General features: G+C 43.8%; 1 protein-coding gene across 1 annotated transcript; it reads left to right on the forward strand.

Annotated features, from left to right (window-relative positions):
- Positions 1 to 544: 544 nt before the first annotated feature.
- SLC6A1 (solute carrier family 6 member 1) lies at positions 545 to 18511 on the forward strand (the record flags this gene model as incomplete). Its single annotated transcript, XM_080625673.1, has 14 exons — positions 545 to 779; positions 1488 to 1619; positions 3004 to 3104; positions 4705 to 4814; positions 4934 to 5066; positions 6229 to 6363; positions 6481 to 6584; positions 6876 to 7000; positions 9184 to 9296; positions 11350 to 11481; positions 12045 to 12147; positions 13361 to 13461; positions 15474 to 15641; positions 17787 to 18511. 14 exons carry the CDS (start codon positions 545 to 547, stop codon positions 17889 to 17891), a joined length of 1797 nt encoding a protein of 598 aa, XP_080481799.1. The 3' UTR covers positions 17892 to 18511.
- Positions 18512 to 26552: the final 8041 nt, after the last annotated feature.

A 26552-nucleotide genomic window follows, 5' to 3' on the forward strand; every position in this document is an offset into this window, starting at 1 on the left:
TAGCAGGGAGCTTGAAGCTCATTCAGTTCCAACAGGCAGGGACACCTTCCACTAGAGCAGGTTACTGCAAGCCACATCCAACCTGGCCTTGAACACTGCCAGGGTTTGGGCAGCCACAACTTCTCTGGGCTACCTGTGCCAGTGAATAACTATGGGTTGGAGATTGTTTTGGGCAACTGTGTTAGTTCTACTCTGATTTCCTATGGAACCAGTAAGAAAAATTCCAAGGGCAGAGCCAAACTCTTTGACACCCCAGCAATGCAGAGCTCTGTGGGCAGTGAGGTCCCTGGTCACTGTCAGTTTTTAAGTTGGCTCAAGTCCTGCTGAAGGGTTCTGAATTCTGTGGCTTGTGTTTTCCAGGTGGGGCCAGCAGCGGGTGCAGGACTGCAGACTAGCTCTCAAGCCATCGCTGTGGGGCTCGAGGGCACCGTGCTGTCCCTGCCCACTGGGGTGACTGCCAGCCGCAAAGCTGCTGTCCACGTGGACTGGGGCCGAAGTCTCCCGCCCGGCTGCTGCCAGAGCCTCGCCAGCCAAACCCAGAGACATGGCGACAAACGGGACCAAAGTGGCAGATGGACAGATCTCCACGGAAGTCGATGCTTCCATCACCAATGACAAGCCTAAAACCTTGGTAGTAAAAGTGCAGAAGAAGAAGACGGATCTTCCAGACCGAGACACTTGGAAAGGAAAATTTGACTTTCTTATGTCCTGTGTAGGTTATGCCATTGGGTTAGGGAACGTGTGGCGGTTTCCATACCTTTGTGGCAAGAATGGTGGAGGTATGTTTGCTGTTTTGTTCTTACAACCTCTGATGTATTTGTATATTAGACTTCAGTATCAGATTTGCCAGTAAAACAGAACTTGGATTTAATAGCTTTTTCAGCTCTATAGGTGGGGTTTGGCTTGGGTTTCTTTGTTTTACTCTTGTCCAGGAAGGTTGGAGCCATTTTGGAGTGTGGTGCTCAACTTTGAGGTCTGCTCTAGAGTGTACTCTAGACTGTAGTTGGCAGGTGCCCTTCAAAGACCATAAAGGATTAAAGCAGAACTAAAGCACATTGCCTTCTAACCCTTTAGAGCCCTTTCTTTTGGATTAAGTTCTTGAGAGGATTGCATACAGCTTGTCATACTGACTCTGAGCTCACCATGAAAAGCTAACTCCAGCTGGAAAGCAGCCAGTTCTTCTTAAAGCCTTTATGCTATCTGCATGCTCCTGGGATAGATGAAGGCAACAAAATACTCAGTCTTTGGGATTTTAGCTTCTTACTTAAACAGAAAATATTTACATGATAGGAGATACATTTTTCTCCTTATTTTCACCTTTTGGGATACTGGTTCAAAAATGTACACATGCTTTCCACTAACTCTTGAAAAGTTACACTTACGAGTAAAGAAAAAGTGGGTTTCTTTTCACATATGATAGGGATAGAAACAGTGGAAACAGTTGTGTTTTTCTGCACTGGAACAGACGTTTTCTTGTTTCTTTTTAGGTGCATTCCTGATTCCCTATTTCCTTACTTTAATTTTTGCTGGAGTGCCACTGTTTCTTTTGGAGTGTTCCCTTGGTCAGTATACATCCATAGGAGGCCTTGGAGTGTGGAAGCTTGCTCCCATGTTCAAAGGTACAGTGGGATTTGGATAACTTCCCATTGTTTTCAAGTTGCAGAAGTTGCACAAAGTGACAGGGCAAGGATGTTACTTTAGCCTGTCGTATTTCTACTTACACTATAATTTTCTACTGAAAACCCTAATTTTCAGAGGTGTAACCTACGGTTCAGAACAATGTTAGGGTATTGTTCATTCCCCATTACAAATAGCAAAAATTAGGTGTTAAAAATTCAACAAATTTATTTTTGACCTTCAAAAACTTGTATTCCTGTATTTTTTTGTTAGAAGCATATAAAGACTGTTCAAAGTAGCATTTAAGTCTAGTAATCATTGTCTGAGCAGGTATAGAACTCTGTTCACAGCAATCTGGTAAACACTGGCTTTGTTTGAGGTCACCCAGGTTTGTATCTCCTATTCTTTATTGAAATTCAAAAAGCAGACAAAAGATGGTAATTTCATGCTGAATCGCTTAAGACTTCATACTTAGAATTTTAGCTAGTTTGAGGCTTCTCATTGCTGGAACTTCAAGGTTTTAATCTAGGTTCTGCACAGTCTTGCAAACCTCCCAGACTCTGCTTTTCACCCTCTAATCCCAAATCCTTTGACACAAAAGAGTCCCTGAGCTGACTCCTGGACTCCTGGAGGAGCAAGTTACACATTGAGTTACAAATGACTTCACATTCTGTGACTGATAGCATAGCGTGAGCTAAGTCTGTTTAGAGTGGATTTTGTTCTAGAAAATTTGTTATTGGGAAAACCCAGAGAGATAAAAGGGTTTCTTGCAGATAACTGCTCGAGTGACTGCTGTTGGCAGGTGGCACAATGCAAAGTATAGCCCTTGCTTTGCATTAAGCTCATTGTTTTGAGCACTTCCTCCTGTAAAGTGTCATGTGGCAACTGTCACCAGCCTGAATATTTGAAGTCCCTCTGAAGTCTCTATGTGAAGTAGAAGACCAGGCATTCTCACTGTGGAACCCTGATGTTTCTTTAGTCTGAGATGGCATAATAGCATTATAGTAAGCATCAAGCCCCTTGATCGGTGTAGTAAATGGCTACTGGTCTTATCACACACACACTCAATTTGCCTGCATCTGCCAGAAGCTTCTGGGCGCTGCTCTTTGAGGGAATAAGGTTGTTAACTTGGGTGGTGATTCAGTCATCCATAAATTTAATCTTAGTGTCCAGTGTGTTGCAGTGAACAGTCACAGCTGCTGCTGCTGCTGAGGTTTTACAGGCACTTTTTACTTCTACAGTTTTAATTTACTATTTACCACATTCTGTAGATGCTATCTGCCCCATGTGTTGTATTTGTCCTTCTAAACTGCAGCTCTTCAGTTGACCCTTGTACAGACATTACTAAAAGTTGCCTTTTCTTGTTCCTTTTTGTTTTCTTTACAGGTGTGGGACTAGCTGCTGCAGTCCTTTCCTTTTGGCTAAATATTTACTACATTGTGATTATTTCGTGGGCCATATACTACCTGTATAATTCCTTCACCACTGTAAGTGTGTGTGGTGGACGGGGTTGGAATTGCTTGTTGAATGTAAAGCCATGATGTATAGATAGCTGATTAGTCTGTCTCACTGTGAAGGTGTGACATTAACACAACACCCATAGAAATTAATAGGATATGGCACTTTTTACTAAAATAAATAGAAAACTATGAGAAAAACCTTCTTTCCCAAGAAGGTCAGTGGAGAACCATAATAAAAGGTTGTTTTGGAGCCACAGGCTTCTCTTTCTTACCCATTTATTTGAATTTTCTAATCTTGGTCTTCAGAGCCACAGATCTCTCTTTTAGTTTCCCTTTTAGTTTCACTTCTGCCCTGTAATGACAAGCAGGCCTGCTTGCTTCTCTGCTTTCCTGCCAGGCTGCAACTCCCTGTGCTGGAAGCGCTGACAATGGTGCTAGTACCTCTTTGCCTTTGAGGCTACAGGCCAGTCATACCCCTGAGAGATATTCTAGTGTGTAAGTGGTTTAATTTTGTCTTCAGTAGCAGCCATACAAATGTCAGCTCTTTAGGAATTAGTATCATTGTGGTCTGTGTTAATAGTGGAGGCCTTTATTTAAAAAGCCACATGGAAGAGCTAATTTCATTATCTCTGAACTTCCATTCATTGCTGTTATTTTTGCTTTGTTTTAACCTTAATTTAGCTGCCTTTTCTTTTCCCTTCAAGGATGATTCATCAGCTGAGTCGGACTCATCTGATTTGGGGGTTTGGCCATCTGAGGAAGCATTCTTAATTAAACCTCAATAATTAATGCATTATTGTTCAATTGTTGTCTTTTCTACCAGTTTTGTGCATGCTTGCGTGCTCCTGGCTTTAAAGAATTGTCTCTTGACCAGATTTGCATTAATTACTGCCTGGGAGTGACATGGCCATTTCTTTTTGTTCAGCATCAGATTTGTTATCCATACGAAAGGTCAGACCTAGTCTGGCAGGGGTGTGCTGGCTCATGTCAGATGAGTATTGACTTCTAACTCCCTAAAAGCCTCTTATCGTTGTATTTAAAACATGCAGTACCCTGATACAACATTTTCTGTGAGAGGAGTTTCCAAGATTAGCCGTCAGAAGAATACCTATGTTGTAAATGAGATTCATTCTAATGGCTATCATGTGGAAGCAGGTTCTACTTCTCAGAGCTTCTGAAAGATATTGTAATGGGCACATGTAGAAAATAAGTTTACATTTTTCTGATTGTTCTCTAGCCTGACAGGGAAATGGAAATCTCTGATCAAGAACTATCACCCTTTATCACCTCTAGTGCAAGAAGAGGTAACAGGACCTCCAGGAGGTCCTTTCTGTTGCCCTTGTCTCTTGCCATGCACTCAATGTACTCTCATGTGCTAAGAGGTGTATCAAACATATGGGCTGATACATTAAAGAGAGGAGGAGAAATTTCCACATCTGATTCACCCAGCTGATATCATGTTCAGTAACTTCAGTGACAGACATGCACCCCAGGGAGATCAGTGCACTGCAGACCTCAAAGTGTGGTAGTTCTCCACTCAACTCTCATTTCCAGGAAAGAGAAATCCGAGGTAATGCTTAAGAAATGTTTGAATCTTCAGGCTTTTCTTTCTCCGTTTCTTGAACAGACTCTTCCTTGGAAACACTGTGAGAACCCCTGGAACACTGAGCGCTGCTTCTCCAACTACACCTTAGCAAATACCACCAATATGACAAGTGCCGTGGTCGAGTTCTGGGAGTAAGCTGACAGCTTTTCTCTCTATCATTCCTGCACACATGTGAGGATGAGCTTGTTGTTGTTGATGCACTATCTTCTGAATTAGTTGTCAAATACACCATTCTGTTGACTTGTTCTAGACGCAACATGCACCAAATGACAGATGGATTGGAAAAGCCAGGACAAATCCGATGGCCACTAGCAATTACCCTAGCAATTGCCTGGATTCTAGTGTATTTTTGTATCTGGAAGGGGGTAGGCTGGACTGGAAAGGTAAGATTAAGAAGTACTGTAAATGCCTTTCAATTAAGAATGCCCATTTTACTCAAATAGTCTGAAAATTCTTGAGGTAAGAGGTACTAGGACAGTTTTGCTGGAACAGCTTTGGAGTGTTTAATTTCTATCTGTCTTGAATTGATACAGCACCACGGTTTTGGAAAGCTGGCTCCTCCGTAGCTAGGTCTAGCCACAGTCTTAGATCTTGCTCACTTACAGACTGCCAGGCTGTGCCAGGTATAAAATTGCCTGACCCTATGTCTCCTTGTTCCCGGGATGAATATTCCAGCTAGTTTGGATAGCAGTGGAGTGAGGATGCAGTGTTTTGGCTTCAGTGAGAAGTGTGCATTTACTGCACAGCTCTTGCTGGACTCAGATATGTTAGTGCTGAAGCTGTATTGCATATAAGAGCCACTCCCCTCCTTTCCTTACGCTGCCTGAGAGCTGTAGGTGGTCCTCGCCACAGGCGTACTTGCATGCTGTGCTTCTTGGAGTTTGGCTGGCTTCTGAGCGCAAAATAGATTCTACTAATGAATTAAAGGAAATTATGTTGCTGACAAATCTTTCTCTAGGAATGAAAGGGCAACAGCATCTGCCGTTGGCACATGCTCTTCCCTCTCCCCAAAATGGCAGGGAAATGACAAGCTGCAGCCATGTTTCACTGGAGTCTGACCTCCGAGTGTCTTTTTTATAGGGCTTTTGAAAAGGAAAGAGAGTAGGATCCTGTTTATCAGAACACAGATGAGGAGTGCATGTGAATAACACAAAAGCAGCTGTCTGAGAGGTGGAGAAATACACTACAGACATTGCTTTACAAGCAGGGTACTGGTGCCATGAACCACAGGCTTTTGGGAGCTCCCCTTGTTGACTACAAAGCATGAAAAGCAAGAGCCCCTTATGCAAAAATCCCTTTGTCCCCTCTATTCCACCTTCAGGGAAGTTGGCAACAGCCACCTGCTTTATAGCCATGGTGTTAGGGAATACTGCAGTAGGCACTCCCCTTTCCACACCAAGCCCTTCCACTGAGAAATGCTTCCATTTGAGAAGTCAGCCTCAGTGGCTGCTATGGTATTTTTAGGGAGCAAATATTTTCTGAAGTGTTGACAAGCACAGATCATTCTTCCTTCCACACTTACAATGTCTTGTTTCTTCCCATCAGGTGGTATATTTCTCTGCTACTTATCCCTATGTTATGCTGCTTATCTTGTTCTTCCGTGGTGTAACACTGCCTGGAGCAAAGGAAGGCATTTTATTCTATGTAACTCCTAACTTCAGTAAGCTTTCAGACTCCGAGGTAAATATTGCACCCGCGGTTACATAAGTTTCACTGCTACCTGTGCCCCTTGCAGACATCCGACCTGCTCCTCAGGTGCAGGCACAGATTTTTAAAACCACTGTTTCCTGCAATCAGGTTTGGCTGGATGCTGCCACACAGATTTTCTTCTCCTACGGTTTGGGTCTTGGTTCGCTGATTGCCCTTGGAAGTTACAACCCTTTCCACAACAATGTTTACAGGTAAGCAGATGACTGCACTTGTTACCATGGCACTTTCCTGTCTCAGCTGGAGCTGGATTCTGTCTTTCTGTGACCGGTATCATTGAAATAAAGTGTAGGCTCAGATCTGAATATTAAATGTTACATCTAACTAGGAATGGGATGTATAACCACGGTTACACTAAAGGGAGAGCCAGTATAAAATGGAACCCGAACAGAAATCCTGAAAGCATGAAATCTTTTCACAGGAATTTACTGATGAATGGTAGCACTGCTTTACCTGCTGCTTAAAGCACCTTACCTTTGTTTCAGGGACTCCATCATAGTGTGCTGCATAAACTCATGCACAAGCATGTTTGCTGGCTTTGTCATCTTCTCCATTGTTGGATTCATGGCTAATGTCACAAAGAGGCCTATTGCAGATGTTGCAGCATCAGGTATCCAATGTATTTCTCTATAAGTTTTTTTGGTGTCATCAGTTGGTTTTGGTTTGCCCGTTGTATCCAACTGCTTCATGTAATGGTTCAAAACCCCTCCCTTGAAACACTCCTCAGCTCCCTGTCAGTTCAGTCACCCTGACTGATTGCGGAAGAGAGAGCATCATTTCAGCCTTCTCAAGGCACCACCAGCAGAGCTCTGCCTGCCTCGTGCTCTCAAAGCTTTGGTGTGGAGAGTGCTCAGCCAGAGACTCATCTGGGCTGCACAATGAACACTAATGACTGCTACTTACAGGCGTGCATTCACAAGAGGTGGCAGCACTGTTTGTGACTTCCGTACTTAACATCAGGGTGACCCTCATGCTACTGGAATTCTTCAAAGCAAACCTAAAGAAGGAATGATGGTCAGGAGGGTTTTGGAGCCTGTATTTTCAAATTCATTTGGGGTTTTAAATTCCTTTTACTGTTTCTTGTGGTTGAGCCCTTGGAGGTGGATCCATTTCTCACCTCCTCACACTTACAGCTATCACCAGATTTAATGGGACTTTTACTGTGAAAGTCATTTTGCTCAGGGCAGTAAGATGTCCGTGCAGGAATTCTGCTATTCTTTGCAGTTCCTTGTCTTTCTTGCAGATGAAAAAGCTTAAAGGAGGAGAGCAGATGGCTGCCCTAACCCAGCTGGCGTACCAGATACTCACTTAGCAATTTTGGCCACAGGGAGGGATCTGATAACTGGAAGCTTGGTTGGAAGTCACTGGTAGACAAAACATGCCTTACTATACCAGCAAACATATCCCCTTGGTGAGGTATTTCCTTTGTTAGAAAAGGAGAGAATCAGAGACCTAAAAATAATCTTCAGTAAAGGACACATACAAAGACAGCAGAAGAAACAATCTGGATGGCACACACTGTTGTCAAAAACTGCTCTGGCAAATCAGTGGTGCGTGAAATAAGCCTCTTGGATATTTGACACAGACAGAGCTATAACGACTACACCTGTGAACAGAACAATATTTTTATATCCTATTAAGCTCCTAAATACTTTGGAAGGTATCAAAGACAACAGAGATGCACATCACCTCCTGTGGCCATGAATTGCAAAGGATGTTTGGAAACCTGACCCTTTCATTAAGGCTTCTATTTCTCTGTGCAAGCTCAGAAACTGATGCTTCATTTTTGCACCATGAGATGTTGCTTTGTGATCTTTTACACAGCTCTGTAAGACAACAATACTATTAAAAGCTGTAGCTGCATTTTGGTGGAATGTGTAACAGAGTCAAGAACATATTTATCTCAGGTTGATTTTGCTCTCACCACTGCCATTGGAAGGCATTCCAGTCATAGCTGCGAGTGCTTCAAAATCTGCATTGCATTTGCTTTGACGAATTGAGGTGTGTAAGGCCAACCCTTCACTGGTCTGAGAGCCCTGTATGTCCAACCAATGCTCACAGGCAAACCTGCCTTTAATGAAAACTGAGGAATGGGATGCCCCCTCGGTGAGGCATGCTGATTCTCCTTCTGTGATTAGTTAGTTCGCTACAGGTTTCCCTCTTAACCTGAAATCAGCTGGCTTCCAGCTATGCTGACAGCAAAAACAGCTCCTTCTTTCTCAATAAGGATTTCTATTCTTCCACCACCACACCCCCCATAAGCAGTCAGTAAAAACACAAATGACAAGGTTTGCTTGGTCACAACTGGGTAGTTTATTCAAATGTGTATTTTAAGGTAATTAATGGGACAGCAAATGGGAATGCTATAAATGCTGGTAGTGTCTTCTCCATTTCTGAGCTTTGTTTCTCTTCTGAGCTACTTGGTGCCAAGCAGTAGACTACAGCTCTCAGTTACTGCTTGAGGGAGAAGGCTGATCAGCACCTGAAGATGTATTCCTACAGGATAACTTTCCCTGCCTTTGCTATACAAAAGTTGTCTCTCAGAAGCAGTTTCTGAACTGTGTCAAGTCTTTTGGTTGGTGGGTTTGGGTTTTTTCTTTGTTTTGGATGGTTCATTTTAAAAGCAAGATGCATGCACTGACTTCTTGGTCAGTGAACACTGATGAAGCTGAAATCCTTGATCAGATGATGCATTCATGGCTGAGTCATTCAAATACACTAAAACATTGACAGAGCACATCATCACACTGCTGGTCAGTCACACTGACATCTCCTCTCCTGTTTCTCCCCCAGGCCCTGGACTGGCATTTCTGGCTTATCCAGAAGCAGTGACGCAGTTACCCATTTCTCCTCTGTGGGCAATACTGTTCTTCTCCATGTTGCTTATGCTCGGGATTGACAGTCAGGTAAAACTGGTGTAACAACCGTTAACAAAGACACATTTTCTGCAGCTGCATGGTACAAGGCTGGTGCCTCTCTGCATTCTGCACTGCCAGCTCTAAGTGGTGCACAATGGTTTCAGGGATCATCACATAAATGATAGGGGGTATTAAGGAGAGGAGAGACTAAGTGGTTCCAGGAGCCTGGCATAGTGAAAGCCTGACACCGAGACACTTTTGCTGTTTCATGAACTGTTGGAAGCCTATAAAAAATGTGCAATAAATTTCTTCTTTGAACTCTTCCCTGTTCAGTCACAGTATTAAAGAATACCTTTGCAATGTTCCTCAGTGTAGGAGACGCTGGGATAAGCTTGACAAGATTTAGATGCCACAAAGGCGACTTCAGAACTTACCACATGGAGCAAAATGATGCAGCACACGTTTCATTTTAAGCATATGAACATCAGGAGCAAATTCAGGTGGCATTAGGCTCATTACTGAGGACATTCTGCATCTTAGCGTGTTCTGAAATCACTTTCTGGGGTAAGGATCAAGAGTTCCTTGGTCCAGGCCTTAGCTGAGTTCTAGATGGTATCTGACAACTGAAGATGAGTGGGAGGGCACAACCTAGAGGTTTTGCAAATCCAGACAAGCCATGGTTCAGAGTCACTGTTTAGATTAAATGGAACAATGAAATAATTCAGTCATGCAATCATATAAAAAAACTTATTGCAAAATGAACAAAAGCATCACACAGCACAAGAAAAAGCACTTTACACACTCAAATGGACTATGTCCAACAGAACTTTCATTAATCAGTAATACTTTCAACCCAGAGAGCAGCTGTATTGTGAGCACCAGGAAAGCACTCTGCCTTATCTTGCACAGTGTTCTTGGAGGGCTCTGTCAGGGAAGTCCCTTCTGCTGCTGCAGTGTTTGGTGATCTGTGTATGACCCATCATAGACAGAAGTGTTCAAATCATCTATAGCTGCCACTATCAAACCAGCACCTCGCAGTTGTTGGCACAGCCCTCAGAGCACAGGAAGGAACAGGGGTCTGGCTGGAATTCCTTAGCTTTCAGTAGAGAAAATCCATCATTTTCTATAAATCCACACTGACTTCAGCCTGTGAACCAAAATACACGAAGACCAAGAGGACATTTCATCCTGCAACATGAAAGGGAGCTGAACATTTGTTTTCTATTTCTTTGTTTTTCCATAAGCTTCGGGCTTGACGTTCAAACCTATTGCTCGAGCTGGGGGGAAACTACTGTGAAATTAATTGGGTCAAAAATATTCTTGAAAGACCTTGTCTCTAGGCAACTAACAGCTGAGGAAGGGAGTCTGATATTATTAAAGAGAATCTGTATCTCCAGGCTGTCATGCTTGCTTCATTTCTGTCTGTCAGTGAAACATTTCAGACACTGTCATTTACAGCAACTGTAACTATTGGTTAAGTTCTGATTGCACTGCTGGAAATGAATAGAACTTTACCTACATCTGGTTTTCATCATTTCAGCCATCATAATGGTAACATTCATTTTGAATATATACATGCTGAAAAGACCTGCAGCATGGCCATGCTCTGTGTGTGCAGGCACCCGTCCTCAGCAAAAATCCTCTCTGAGGAATACAAAAATATCTGATTTATTACATATGAGGATCAATCTTGTATCTTCAAGCTTCATCCACTAATCTGATTAGAGTGTTCCTGTCTATTGCCTTTCATGTATGTGAGTAAATCACACAAAGGAGAAGAGTAAGTTTGCGAAGGATCTAGGTGTCAAGCCTTCAACTGTAGGTCTATCGTCTTCTACCACAACAACAAGCACTTCATGTTCATAAAGATCGTGCTGTAGTTCACCGTTAGGACTTCTGAGTATTTTTCTGTCTGGAAATCTAACTGGAGATCTTTGTAGACAGAAACAAAGATATTCAGAATCACTGCTCCCACTGAAGTGAATTTTCATTTATCATTTAATGGCTGCAGCCTTATGCCAGTGATGAAAGCTTTCCCCCTAAATGTAATCCTGCTGCTGTAGTGCATTGCATTGTATTTTCTTTGTAACTTTTCTTGCAGTTCTGCACTGTGGAAGGATTCATAACAGCTTTGGTGGATGAGTTTCCGAAGTTACTGCGGAATCGGAGAGAAATCTTCATTGCTCTTGTGTGCATTGTTTCCTATCTGATAGGGCTGTCCAACATCACTCAGGTATGTTCTGTAGGAGAAGGTTATCTTACCTCCAATGGACAGCATCTGTTTTATTTCTCCCACCCCCTGCTCCAATCAGGAATCATATAAAAAGGTAAAGTGGCAGGGATCTATCAATCATCAACACTACCTAAAGTCTTCAGGCAGTAACTTTGAAGTGTGAAATGCCTGAAGTCCATGGTTGCAGTTTGTCCTACTTCATGGTTCAGGTGCCAAGAAAATACACATCTCTCCAGTGCGCCTTACAGCCCGAGAAAGGGTCACCAGGGATATTCTCCATTGCTGCCTCCCATCTACTAGACTGCAAACTATTTTGAGAGAAATAATTGAATTATTGAACAAAAATGAGTAAAGTGAAATTAAACCAGTTAACTGAATTCTAGCAGTAATCTAATGTTTGTCAGTATTGACCTCAAGTGTTACAAGCTTTCAACCTGTTCACTTTCATATACATTAATATGTCCCTAACCTATTTGCCACTGGCAGTTTGTAGCTTGCATTTTAATCTGTCTTGAAACTGGAGCTCTTGCTACTTATTTTAACACTTCCTTCTTCTGTTTTAGGGTGGAATCTACGTGTTTAAGCTTTTTGACTACTACTCTGCCAGTGGAATGAGTCTCTTATTCCTTGTATTCTTTGAGTGCATCTCAATATCCTGGTGCTATGGTAAACAATGTTTTTTACTTTTCCCCATAATTTTTGCACCTCGTAAGGATAATTCATCCATTGATTTGTTCTTGTGTGTGTGTTACCACGCTGAGGGTGGAACTGAATGTGCCCTTATTTCATATGCCTGTAATTCTACTCAAAGTTGCCTTGTAGAAGGTCCTTCGGCCTCTTTAGAACACCCCATGTATAAGTCTGGAAGTCATTAGATACTAAGGTTTTCAGGAATATTAAATAGGTGACATCTCTCTCTTTTTTTCCTGTCCCCCTTCCTTGGAAAGCCTGGACATTCCAAGGTGTTAGCTACCACTGTTCTTGACGTAGTGACTTGGGTCTTTTAAGCTCTGTTATGTTCAACTACCAGAAATGACTCAGTCACTCTAGGACCTTGTAGTGAGAGCCAGGCTCCTTCATCACGTGTATCTTCATAATTGCCCTAAAATATCCAGAAGTCTGGACTGACAAGCTCTGGGTGCAAAGATTGATGAATATGTATCATATTCTTGCCAGAGTATTTGTGCATTTGACCTTAGTTCTGTGTTAGCTCATCCAAGGACCTACTCCGTGATTACTAAGGCACTTCAGTTTATACAACAAAATTGACTCAGAGCTAGATAAGTGAAGTCCTTCTGCTTAAGAGGATAGAACAGCATTTTTTAGCTCAGAGATACCACATGTGAATCCAGCAAATATGAACGGAAAAATACACCAGCTAAATAATGAAGAAATCAAAGCTAAAAATAAAACCATTATTTATTTTTAGAAGATGCTGAAGTGCTGGTAGGTAACAGCAGCAGCAGAAGGGCCACTCTGATTTCATACACAGCTCTGGTGTGTGTACAGCCACACAGGGGAAAGCTGCTTAACACAACGATGGGTTTGTTTTATTTTACATTGAATTGGTAAAATAGCATTCTAAATCTCTTGTTCTAAGAAGACCTAGAGCTGAAATGAAACAAGTGTGTTTGCTGCATCTGACCTTCAGATGTACAGACTTCCTCATGGTAAGAAGTTTGCCGGTCACTAATTACAATGTGCTGGAATGAGAGCAAATGATTCTCAGTGCTTTTGAGCTGCACTTTTCTTCCCCATTCGTTGGGGTCTGTATAGAGCTTCCAAATACACCTCATCATTTATGAGAGTGTCTCTCAAAACCACTGAGCCATCAACAACAGTTACGTGTTTCTTTACTGTTTCTTATCTCTCTATTTAGGTGTTAACAGATTTTATGACAACATCCAAGAGATGGTGGGATACAGACCCTGCATCTGGTGGAAACTCTGCTGGTCATTTTTCACTCCTATCATTGTGGCAGTAAGGAACCAACTTTTATTATATGATTCAAAGGATGTGAATAAGGTGGCCTAAGTACTACAGTGCGGTCATTTCCATCCCCACAGGTTCAGATTAACTCTGACCTCATTCCCTTTTGAAGGATTTGAGCAATTCCACTGAAGGCAATAGGCAAAACCCAGTGTCACTAAAGAAACCTGTGCCCTAAGACAAGAAGCCTGTGCAATTGCAAGACTTGTATTAGTCCCCTGGAAATGGTAATGAGTCAAGAGTTTGATTGGTAGAGATAGAAGAATGTAAGAAACAAACATGGCCCATTTCTTGTTTTCTTAGACAAAATTTAGCAGTCTCTCTGAAGTCTGAATTTTCCATCTGTACAAAAATGCCCACACTTTGTAAACTGGATTCCTCCACAGGCACTATTGTGGTAACAGACTGGGGTTATGCACTGATGGTTTCTCATGGGATTCAGCTCAAACTACGTTGCTACTGGGTTTTCTGGCAAACCTTGCAAGGATTTTGTGCGCTGGAAACCACAGTACAGGCTCTTCCCAATTCCAGTCTTTGTCCAGTTCAGCCCATACAGTACACTTTGAAATAATCAGTTTACTACACATAATTTTAATGCAGTACTGAAAACGTGTAATCAAGTTGACCCTATTGCCCATGACACAATGCTACCCACTCACTGATACTTCTCTGGTAGCCCCATGTAATAGCCATAGAAAAGCAAACAAAGATCACTGAAGAGAGGCACAGAAATGAGTTTATATAGAGGGCTCCTTGATTCATCTCTACCCAGGTGAAGGCAGCTTTCATGTTTCTGAAAACTAGCATTCAGGAAGGCAAAAACCTGCATTCTGGTGATTTTAGATGATTTTTTATTTTATCAAAGATTGCTGGACAGAACAGTAGGCAGATGGCCAACACTGTGTGTAAAAGCTTACCACATCTCTTCTGTCTTTTAAAGCCTTCAACAGAATTTGTTGTCCAGTGTAGTGATGTGCCAATAAAATCTGCCCCTCTGCATTCTCCTCTATGGGAATGGGTTCTGCACAATGCCTGAACCTGGGATCAGAATGAGCTTCCTCTTTCACTGATTCAGCTCGGCAGGTTTCCCTGGTGAAACGGGCCGGGACAGGAGCCTTGCTTGAGAACTTACAGTTTAAAATACCGTGTTTGCAGGTCATCTGTGTGAAACCGACACAAACACAACCGGCGGGTGCTGCTCAGTGGCACAGAGTACATGCGTGTGCAGTGTTATTCCCCAGGACCCCCATCTTTCCCAATAGCCCCCTTCCCTCTGATTTTGTGCAGGTGATCTGAAGACTCTACTAGTACCAGTGGATTCCCCCTACCAGCGTACCTGGATAATCTGAGATGCAGGTTATGTATGTGAAAATAGAGTTGTTAACTTAAAACATGAAGATTAATTCTGTTAAGAAGCTTCTTGGGAAACTGTCTCCTCATTGCTGAACAATTCAGAGTGGTTTTTGAGTTTCACAGGCTAGGATCTGTTACACAGACAAATCTATAACCACTTAACTGAACTGCAGGTTCCATTCTGACTGCCCTTGTTTTCCAGTATGAGTTTGTTCAGAGGATCTGAGCAATATCAAAGCCTCTGGGCCAAGCACTCTTAGGTGTTGATATTAGAGACTTCAATGCAGAGCCAGGCTTGAAAGAGCCTCCAGGAGTGCATTGCTGGCCAGTACAGTAGAGCTGTACTGATACCATTATTCCAGTAAGAAAGTTATTGGAAACAGACAAACAGTTCCATTCCTTGTACACATTCCCAGACTCAAGGTTAACTGAGCAGGGAAGTGGTCAGTGAAGAGGACTGATGTTTGCCTATTTTGTGCAACCTCCACTTGGAAGAGTGACCTGCAGGCCCCATCTACAAGCCAGTGCCCAGCAACCATCACCAGGGATCAGAGGATCCTTGCCTTGATGGAAAAGTCAATCCAGAAAAACTCTTGAACAGAACACTCTGGAAATCTCATCCAAATCTTCTTTTTCACTGTATTTTGCAGGGAGTCTTTCTCTTCAGTGCTGTCCAAATGACTCCACTCACAATGGGAAGTTATGTTTTCCCAAAATGGGGCCAAGGGGTTGGCTGGTTCATGGCTTTGTCTTCCATGGTGCTGATCCCAGGCTATATGGCATACATGTTTCTAACCCTGAAAGGCTCCTTAAAACAGGTAAGTCTCTCTTTTTCCTGACTGCACGATTTCACCTGGCGAGACCTGTGCACACTGAACAGAGGTTGCTGGGCAGGTCTTTTCTACTGTCTATTTCCTGTGGCCTCGTTTGCTTAGCCCAGTTAATTTACATTGAGCTGAAAAACATAAAACCAAGGACCAAACAGACCAAAGACAAGGCAGTGTCTGTACCATCTGTTGTTAAACACAACTCATAGCATCAAGTGTCCTTACCTCTGGGCTTTGAGAGTTCCAGATACTTTGCAACCCAGCTCCTTACACCCAGAAACCAAAGTAGCAGTTTACCAAGTATGTAAATTTGTCCTTACTAACACAAGCCACACTGTCATGTGTCAAGGCACGTGATGCTGTAAGGAATTGGAATCAAGCTGAAAACTGGGCTAAACCCACATAACTCACATTTCCATGAGTCTGCTCACAGTGATCCTATTTAGCATCTCCCTGCAATGCGTTGTAAGTTACACCTGGTTTAAGTTACACTCCCTGCCTTGCTGTGCTGCAACTCAGAGGAGTACATGTAAAATCTTGGGAGTGTATTTTATGGCTGCGCTGTCCTTCCCTTTATTCTTTGAGGGATTTCTGTGAACAGTTATTTCTGAAGAGCATTAGAGACCTTCTTCCCATGGCACCGTGCTTTTAGCCTCTCCCAGATTCCTTATTCCATCTGTTAAAAGGAGATGACACTTTCTATGTAAGAGATGCGTAGTATGGCTTAAATCTGTTTTAGAGTCCTTGGAGAAGTGCTGCTCAAGGAATGTGAGCTGGTCATGAAGTTACTGACCCCACACACTGCCCAGTAACCACTTTGTTTAATTTAAGCTGGGTGCACCCTCAGTTTTTCCTCTCAGCCAATAATCTCTCTGTAACAGGCCCTTTTCCAGCACAAGGGTTGAAATGCGCACCCCTGTCCTCTGTGGTTGTGTGAACCAAAGATTGTCAGAATGTATCTGTCACAGTTTCTGGAACATTCTAAAGTCAGCTGACAGAGCCATCTTAGCAAATGGACAGGTGATCCTAAGCAGAATTGATGAGCAATGCTCAGACCTTGAGCCAAATGTTTGCCTTCAGCACATTTTAAAAGACTCAGTGTCTTTTTCTTTCCCCTGCTTGTCCTTAGCCCCTGCACTTTGAGCAGCTTTCCTTTTGTTTGATGGAAACATTTACATGCAAACAGAGAATTGTTGCCCTAAGATACAGCTGCTTCTTGGGCAGAGTTGTGCAAGACCACAGTAAAAATTCCTCATCTCAGTCTTGCTGTGGGTTAAGGTCTCATTTTTGAAGCATTGACATATGATCACTAGATAATAGAAGGAACTACAACATGACGATAAAAACTGGGTTCTAGATACAAGTGTAAGCTAGGCAGGTACTCCTCCTGAGTGGAGAACACAAAAGGAGTAGGAAAGACAGAACAGAAATAAAGCAATCTTAACTACAAATCTACTTCACTTGTATCCCTGGACGCAGTAACTCCCAGAACATGCTGCCAACACTTTCTAGTCCCCTCTGCTCCCTGGGGTGGTCACCATCACGTCTGCAATCCAGCTTTGAGTCCCTGCTGCAGCCTCTGTGCTGTGTCTCTGGCTTGCTGCGATCCCTCCTCTGCCCCACATGGCCTCTCCTTGATTCTGTTCCCCAGGCATGCTCAGCTGGGAATGCCGGGGGCATAGACTGCTTTGCAGGTGGTCTCCAATGTCACTGTCATGTCCTGAGCGTAGCTAAGACTGGTTCTAGTACTTGTGGCTCACCGCCTTTTTGGTCTCTAGGGAGAGAGACAGTTTTTTCATTTTCATAGAATCAGAATCACAGAATGGTTTGGGTTGGGAGGGACCTTAAGCTCATCCAGTTCCAACCCCCTGCCATGGGCAGGGACACCTCACATTAGACCATGTCACCCAAGGCTCTGTTCAACCTGGCCTTGAACACTGCCAGGGATGGAGCATTCACCACTTCTCTGGGCAACCTGTTCCAGTGCCTCACCACCCTCACAGTAATGAACTTATTCCTCATATCTAACCTGAAATTAGCTCTAATTCCTGAGCAGAAGTGGTTCGGGTTGCCTTTAAAAACCGACCACCCAAACGCCTTAGTTCATTGCCTGCCTCACATTTATTGTTCTTTCAGCGCATCCAAGTGATGATTCAGCCAAGTGAAGACATCACTCACCCTGAAAACGGGCCAGACCAGGCCCAGCAGAGCAACTCTGCAAACAAAGAAGCCTACATCTAAACTTCTCTATTGTCGAAGCACCAAGACAACTCCAGAACAACAAAAAATATGGTTGAATATGACCACAAATTCATGTCTGAGAATATAATTACCTACCTCTAGTGGCAAAAAAAAAAAAGAAAAAGAAAAAAAAAAAGAAAAAAAAAGACAAAAGGTCATCTCCACCACAAGGGAATAGCCATGGGCATGATCCACCACTGCGCGAGCTCACACGTTGAGTGTTCTGTGTTCTCTGGCAACCCATAGACTGTTAATGTTTTTATCCTTTCACAATAATAGTTGCATATCTTGGAATTTGTAAATTGATGTGCCAAGACCTTTTTAATCTACCTTTTAGCAGGACTATTTGAAGTTTTGTGCTGCTGATTTTTAGTAGTTTATCACTATTTCTTACCGCTCAATCCCAAGACTGTTATTTCTGACTTTACAGGAGTAAAATTCAGTTCGGAGTTGTTTTGTACAAAAGAATGAAGTATTTTGTAAACAAGTGATTTCCAGTGAAAGTCTGCCCTTAAACTTGGTTCCAGTCGAGGCCCTTAGACGGGGAAGAGTCTTCCTTCAGTTAACAGCAGACACATTCCTCTATACACATTCCTTTATGCACTTTCCCAGTGCAGTTGAGTCCCGTGGCTGTTTGGCCGCCCAGCACAACACTGCTCTAAGTGCTACCTGCACTTGTTCTTTCAGGATACCTTTCAAATAAGATTATAAATGTCTTTTAAAATCCACATACTGTTTCTGATGAAAAAGAGCATGTCTTTGTGAATCAATGCAACACAAGCCGCAGATGCTAGAGGCAAAAATATGTCTTTTATAGCAATATAAGAAATAATATCCAAGAGCTCTTAAAGATTCCCAGGAGTAAAAGAAATACCAAGTACTTGCAACTCGAGCTCAGAGTACTTGAGTTGCTGTCATGCTGTTACGATTCTACTATTATTGCATTGCCACCAAAATAGAAACCAAACCAATGGCCTCAAGAGTGAAGCTCGTCCTTGCAGCTCTAACCTAGGGTTTGATCCACAACTGGTCTTTTGAATCTGTTCAAGGACTTTAAAACGGTTTCTAATAAGCAAATTATGAAATATGGCTCGATAGCACTTTGAAAACAGTTCTATTTTTATTTACCTATTATTTGTGGTGATGAAGGTGTGAGGGAAGTTGGTTCCATGCTACAAGAGTATGCAGCGTGGGCTCGGTCGGCATTTGCCACACAGGGAGAAGGGCCGAGGGGTGCTCCCAGTGAATCCCTGTGTGTTAAATGCCACGGCCAGCCCCGTGTGGTGTTTCTCGTTTGGCAGCTATACGACAGACACAATGGATTCTGGAGACGGCAGTAGTTGGTGTTTGATTGTAAATGACTGTGACAGAACTGTGCAATGAAACATGCTTTTCAGCAGATTTTTGTGCAACGTACAATGTTAGATAGCACAATTTATGTAGAACTACTACGTGGAAAACATGTTAACTGTGAATGTTGGGTTTTTCGTTGTTTTTGTCTGAAGGTGACAACCATATTCTTGCAATAAGGTATTATTCTCAGAATGTCAAGCACATCATTGTAGAAATACTATATATATATATAATACACATGTATTTCAAACGGCATCATGAAATCTCTGAGTATGTTTGGTAGATTCTAAACTCTTTCATACATAGATCAACTGTAAAATACGATGAGACCTAAGCTACATCCTAAACAGCTATAGCTGAAATGCAAAAGTCCTGTAAGTCTTTGGGATTTAGAGGAAACCTGTCCATCCCACACCAACATCCCAGATGACCCATACACATTCTAATTGTGACTTTCATTAGACTAAGGATAAAAACTCCAACTTCCTCTTTCTTGTTTAATGTAACCAAGTCCCATGTTGTTCTAAGACAAATGCAGTATTCAATGTTTGATTGTAAACAATTATGACTGATGTTTGACAGACCTGCTCTTTAGCAAAAAGCTGTACAAACGTATCATATAGCACAAACTAGTGTTGTAGAACTACTGTGTGTAAACTGTGAATAGCTGTATCTTTTTTGTAGTACTTGCCCTGAAAGAAAAGATTATTGTATGATCATGTAAGCTTTTTGCAATAAGGAAATATCTGAACACCAAGCAAATCTATCTCTATATAAAAATATATATGTAATATATACATATTCAAAAAATATATACAGAGCCTGTTTAAAAGAGTACAGTATTATTTAGTAAATTGCAACCTGTTCTATGGACCAAATGTAAAATATTTATAAATTAAGATGCATTTTAAATGTCTATAAACGGTGTCATAATTAAAGCACGATTGTTATGTAAGTTTCCAAGAGTTTAGAGGACAAAGAATAAAGGTTATATTATACATTAAATGCTGAATTTTGCAGTGTTTCATTGGACAAAACCAAGGTGTGGCATTCTCTGTTTCATGTATTTATATAAAAATACTTCTGTTTATATAAATTTATACATTTAGATACATACATATATGAATCCACACTATTTCTGTAGTTAGCACCTGCACTCCTTGTACAGAAGCTGCAGTGGTGGCAGTTACAGCTCTACCTGGCATCCTGCTGTGTGAGCACTCCTGCAGGGAAATGCAGAGCAGGGCCCCAAGCAGCCCTAGGGAACAACCTGGATTCGGAATGCTCTCGGGATGGGTTTCTGGGGATACTTTCTGGTATGGCAGCATTCAAAGCCACTGGTTTTGAAGCTGTTACTGAGGAGCTGAAGCCAGTGGACTCATGAAACATGAGCCTGATACTAAACGGACAGATTATACGCTTATAAGAGTCATTGCTCTCTGTATCAGCTGCCACTACAGCATGAGAAGATGTCGAGCAAGTTGCACAGCAGTCGGCCTTACATCTGCGCTGTGCAGTGCCGCTGAGGAGCCGAGTGCTCATGTGCTCTGAATTTCGTTATCTAACTACAGAAGTGGAGCAGGACATCCTGCTGGGGAAGAACTGATGCCATTCAGGGAACTTGATTAGAATTGAAAATGCTCCTGATAGAAGAGTCTAAAATCATAGACTTCAAATTCAAAATGCTGACCTTAGAACAGAGCACTCCAATGTACAGGAGAGGTCAGATCCTGCTGCTGCTTATCCAACAGGCTGGGGAGGAAGGGCAGCAGCATGTAGGGATCCCAGACTGTCCTGGAAATGGAGGAAGGAGCAACTTTGATGCTATTGAAAAATAGAGGAACATTTAAACCATCTTTAATGTTTAGTTCATGGACATTGTGGTTTGTATTCACGTCCTACCACTTTCACACTGTACTGGAAGACAGCGGAAGGGAGCCCAGTGCCTAAGGGGGACAAGAAGAAACCTGGAGAGGGGCTCTTGACGAGGGGCTTTGGACAAGGGCCTGTAGGGACAGGCCAAGGGTTTAACCTGCCAGAGGGGAGACTGAGATGAGCTCTTAGGCAGAAGCTCTTCCCTGTGAGGGTGCTGAGGCGCTGGCACAGGGTGCCCAGAGAAGCTGTGGCTGCCCCATCCCTGGCAGTGTTCAAGGCCAGGTTGGACACAGGGGCTTGGAGAAAGCTGCTCTAGTGGAAGGTGTCCCTGCCCGTGGCAGGGATTGGAGCGGGGTGAGCTTTACGGTCCCTTCCAACACAGACCAGTGTGGGATACCATGAGCACTGCAGCAGCACGAGGCAGCCCAGTTGGGTGCTGGTGCCAGGCAGTAGGCGCAGCACCAGGGGTCCCACTCGGCTGAGGAGAAGGGCTCCTGTTGAAGGATATTGCGTTAGTGCTGTGATATTTCCGTGTGCTCCTGGAGGAATTTTCTCTTGCTGTGCTGCAGAAATCCCAGCAGCGATTCAACAGGAAAAATGCAAATAAGGTCACTTCTTCCCTGCAGGGCTGCAGGATGCCCTGGGAGAAAGCCGCGTCCTTGCTCGTCAGGAGTATTAGTTCAGCTACATGTGCTTTTATTCCAAAATAACACTGTGTTGCTTTTGGGGTTTTTTGTTTGTTTTAAGCCTGATTATTATTTCTGGTTTGTTCTGCTCAGGCCACAGAGGCATTACAATTAACTATTAGAACGACTCCCACTGCTGGCTGGCTCCCGGGATGCTGGGTCATCCCCAGAGGCATGGCTATGCATTCCAGTGCAGACGGGCTCAGGCTTACCGCAGCCTGGAAGTAAGCATGGAGTAGCATCTCCTGCCTGCCAACACCCCTCCTTGGCCATAACCTCATCTGGCACCTGCCGCTGAACGCAGCGGGGAGCAGCAGCAATGGGTTGCGCTGAAACGTTTGGACATTCACGTCTTGGTCCCTTCCACTTCAGGCCAGATTCCCAGCGAAGGGGAGTCTCAAACCCGCTGCATAGCTGCCTACAAACAAACACACACAGGCAGCCATGGGGAGGAAAGCAATGCCACAAAAGCCTCATTTCCCAGGAATCCGAACTGATCAACTCCAACTAAGCACGAGCTGCAGCAGCTGCCAACCCGCTGTAGCTGCTGCTCTCACCTTAGTGTGTGTGGGTGCCACACTACCATTAGCCAGTTTCACCCCTCAGTCATCAGGGCGAGAAGGAAGGTGCCAGGTTTTACATTCTAAAGGCTGCCTAGGAAGAGTTTAAATAAAACCGATAAGACCGAGGCAGGAGGGAGGGGGTTACCCGTATACCATTTTTCCTGCATGTTTTTCCAGGCTAAAGCTTCCATAGTTCCTCTATTCTTCCTATGAAGTTAAACAAAAGAAAAGGGTCAGAGCATGAAGGGGAATTAAATGGGGTGAAGTGAGACATGATATTAGTCCTGCCACAGAGCTCAGGCTTCTTATGGAGCTGATGTGAGTACTGCCACTTGTCAGCCCTGCCTCTACAAGCTGAGGCTTGTCAATAATTCTGCCACTCTTTCTTTCCTGCTGACAGTGCTGGGCAATGAGCAATTTTTCCCCTCTGTTAGCACAGAAATCCAATTGATTTTTAGGGCTACAGAGCTGCGTCGGTGCCTTTTGCAATATTCTTCTGAGCAAACACGTGGCATTCGGTCAACAGCTCAAGCTGACCCCTGTGCACATGAAGAGACACAGTTGTGAGCATGTGCTCACACATATGAGCGCACACACACACACACACACATGGGCACACAACCATGTAAGCACACACACCCTCTTAATTTACCAATGCACTCATTCAAGATACCCTATTTTAAAGTTCATGAATTGATGGGGGGACCTTAACACTATTTTGCAACTGAAGAGCTGATTATTGTTTTCCCCAGGTTTGCAAATGGTCTCACATTAAAATCAGTGGCAAATATTCAGTTATTGCTTCTGAATATCAAACAGGCTGAAGTAATCCTGTGAGTTACTTGTGAGTCATAAGTACACGATGGTGCTAAATGTGCCCAACACCGCCTAAAAGAGCAGGACAGGATGGCTCAGGCATTATCATGAGGGCAAAACCCGATGCGTTTTGCCAGCAATGGTGCTTTAGTCACGTTGGAATGGCTGCTTTACATGTCTTGGGGTATAAATAGCTGGAAAGTGTCTATAAACACTTTAAAGTAACAGTGGGTACAAAAATAGCCAGAATGTACGGGTCACATCTTTGTCTAAACCCTCTTCTACACTTTACCAACCTGGACACCCACTTAGTGATTGGAGGGGAGTGAAAATGACTGGAACAAATCACTGTCTCATTACCTTCAGTCAGTGCAATTTCTGCTCATTATTCTAAAGCAACCTGGGAACATCTAAACAAGTTTAACGTAAAGGAAAGCATAAGAAAGAGGCTAGTTTTCATCTACTAAATGGTTTTCCAGACATCCCTGGCAATACCATATGCAAACATACTTTAACAGCCCAGCCCTCCCTGCAGATGAGCACACACTGCTCTCCCCACTCACACAGTCAGTTAACATTAACTACAGCCAAGACAGCCGGTAGGTGACCCCTGCTCAGCCGCCTGGGCTGGCACTGGGGCAGGACCAGTAACACCAGTTGAGGCAATGACTTGGAACCAGCTGGTCCCACAGCATGGTGAGGCATGGCTCTGCCCTAGGGCTCAGTCCTGAGAAACAGCTGAGATTCTTGCTGCCAGGATGCACCTCTGGGCATCTCTGGAGCTCCACCAGCAAAATCCCTGTCCCAGCACACTCAGTTGCTGAAATAGGAAGTTGCTAACTATTACCTTGTGTATATAAAGCTATCTGGTATTGCAGGAGGGGAATCAGCTACCCTGGAATGACTGAGGAGTGTTTTGATGAAGATATTCTCTGAGTAAAACAATAAATCTCTCTGGGAATATAAGCCAGCGCGTCAGGTTGTGTTAGGGAATTATTTCTAGGTCACTTGAGTTCACTGCGCTGCGCTGCAAATCTTTCCCTGAATGATGACCAGAACAATTAATCACAGCACTGGAGAGAAGCACGGACTTGCACTGGAGGCGACTCTGCCCTAGAAGTGGCAGAGCTCAGTGGCTTTTAACCTGCTCTTTACCAGCTGCCAACACATGACCTTTCCTGCTGAGCTTCCCCCAGATGTAGACTCAGGCTGGGGGGATAAGGGTGACCTTTCCCTGCCTGGTTGCTCCTGCCGGGATCCTGTCAGGATTTGCTTCAAAATCACAAAATCAGACTTGGATTTGGGTTAAACCCCACTCCACCTCCATCCTCCCGCACTGCTTGGAGTAAATGAACCCCCTCGCTCTGTTCCTCTTGCTCCTGAAGACACTGAGCTTCCAGCAGCTGACCCCAGTGACTGATCAGGTCCAAGCTGGGAACAAGCTAGAGAACAAAGACTTGTTCTTGCACGACTGAATCCCCACTGGTGCAGCTCACCTGTGAGTGAGGTCTGCAGGGGATCACTGGGGAGACTTCACAACACAGAGGAACAGCCGGACTCGTGCTCTATGTTGAGCTCTTTCTCTTCCATCATTAACTTACAGAATAACTATCTGAGGTATGGCTTGAGCAGTCACTGCTGCACTGCACACTGGGTACACTAGGTAAGAAAGACCGCAGTAATTCAGATGTGCCAACAACATGCACGAGCTTTTCCTTCTTCCAGTGCCCCATGTTGGCCCAGCCCACACAGGCCAGGGCAGCAACCAGCTCCCCAGCTTCTGAGCAGCCTGGTCTGGCTGAGACTGTCCCTGCTCATTGCCAGCGGTTGGAACTGGATGAGCTTTGAGGTCCCTTCCAACCCAAACCAGTCTGTGACTCTATGAAATAGAGCTGCACACCACCCCCAGCCTGAAACACCCGAAGGCTCTAACACTGCACAATGAACACCTCCATGCTTTACCTGATTGAATCAAATCTATTCAGCCCTGTCCAACCTTTCATTTCAAGAAGGATGTATCAGGAAAGCCAGTTCAAGTTTTCCAACTCTGATCAAACGTGAGTGAGGGAGATACTGGTAATCTCCAGCAGAAAGTGAAATGCCAGGAGATACTCCTTTTAAAATGAGAAAATAAAGGGGGAAGGTCTCACCCAGCTCCCAAATGCATTAACAGAGGTTTATCACAGATCTGCAGTATCCGTATTAATCTCTGATACTGGCCTTTCTTTTTCTTCTCTTTTTCAGTTTCTTTGGACTAGTCAAGGTAAGGCAAAGAAAACCAGAGTGACTGTGACAGGGATTAAACCCCCAAAGCACGGCTTTATAGCACCACTGGTTGGGGTTTGGAGGGGAAAAAAGCCATAGATTGGAATGTCTGCAACTGAACAATAAAACACAAGCTTATAAGCAAATGGTGCAGCAAAACAAGTCTGGAGACATGAGGGTTTTGCTGTTGGAGCAGGGTGATTATACTCAGTTCCATCATTCAACTGCCAGCATGAAACATTGTGTATGTGTGTTGCTTTTAAGCTTCTCATGTTCGCAAAATGCTTCCACAAATATGCTGAGGATTTTTTGTTAGTGCTTTACACACTATGCATTACTTCACATTCAATATTTAATGATCTGTTTCAGCTCATCCTTTCCTTTTGTAAGTGACAGGCTTCCCCAGGGCTTTCTGGCACGCTCGTTTTGTATTTCCACATTCTGCTTTGGTTTTCTTTGTGTTATGAAGGTAAACTCTCCAGGATTACGAAACCAGGACTAGGGATGGGGGCTGGGTTTATTTACTGCTGGCTTTTCAGGAAACATTGAATTTAAAATTTTCCAGGATTACTGCTATAGGAAAAGCCTCATGAGTAGCTTACAGTAACTTAAAAATGCAAATCCAAGGAATGCTACTGCACCATCACCCTGCTGGCAAAGTGCGATCCCTTTGAAAAAGCCCTTTCTGCATCAGGAGTACACACTGGTGTGCCCTGCCCCATCCTTGCCTCTTTTTTAGCATAGATTGATAGCATGGTTTCTGCAAGAGCCACTTTTCTCTGTTCTGAGCCTGTGTGCTGCCACACGCAGAGCTCCCCTGTTGAAGCAGAGCTGAAATGAGCAGAGCCCCCTGTGCACCGGGTGCTGGGTGCTGCAAGGAAGGTCCTGGAGCCAGCAATGAGCACAGCCCCCTGTGCACCGGGTGCTGGGTGCTGTGAGGAGGGTCCTCGGGCACACGGCCGGCAGCGAGCAGCTCAGGGGCTGTGACATCAGCGCAGGGAGGGAGCAGAGTGCAGCCCATGGTACATTAACCAGGGACGTTCGGAGATGTTCAACTCAATGGGCTGTCAGAACAATGTTCCTCCAATGCTCTGCACAGACCA

The sequence above is a fragment of the Psittacula echo genome (genome assembly GCF_963264785.1).
Source record: "Psittacula echo genome assembly, chromosome: 9".
NCBI classification, from domain to species: Eukaryota; Metazoa; Chordata; class Aves; order Psittaciformes; family Psittacidae; genus Psittacula; species Psittacula echo.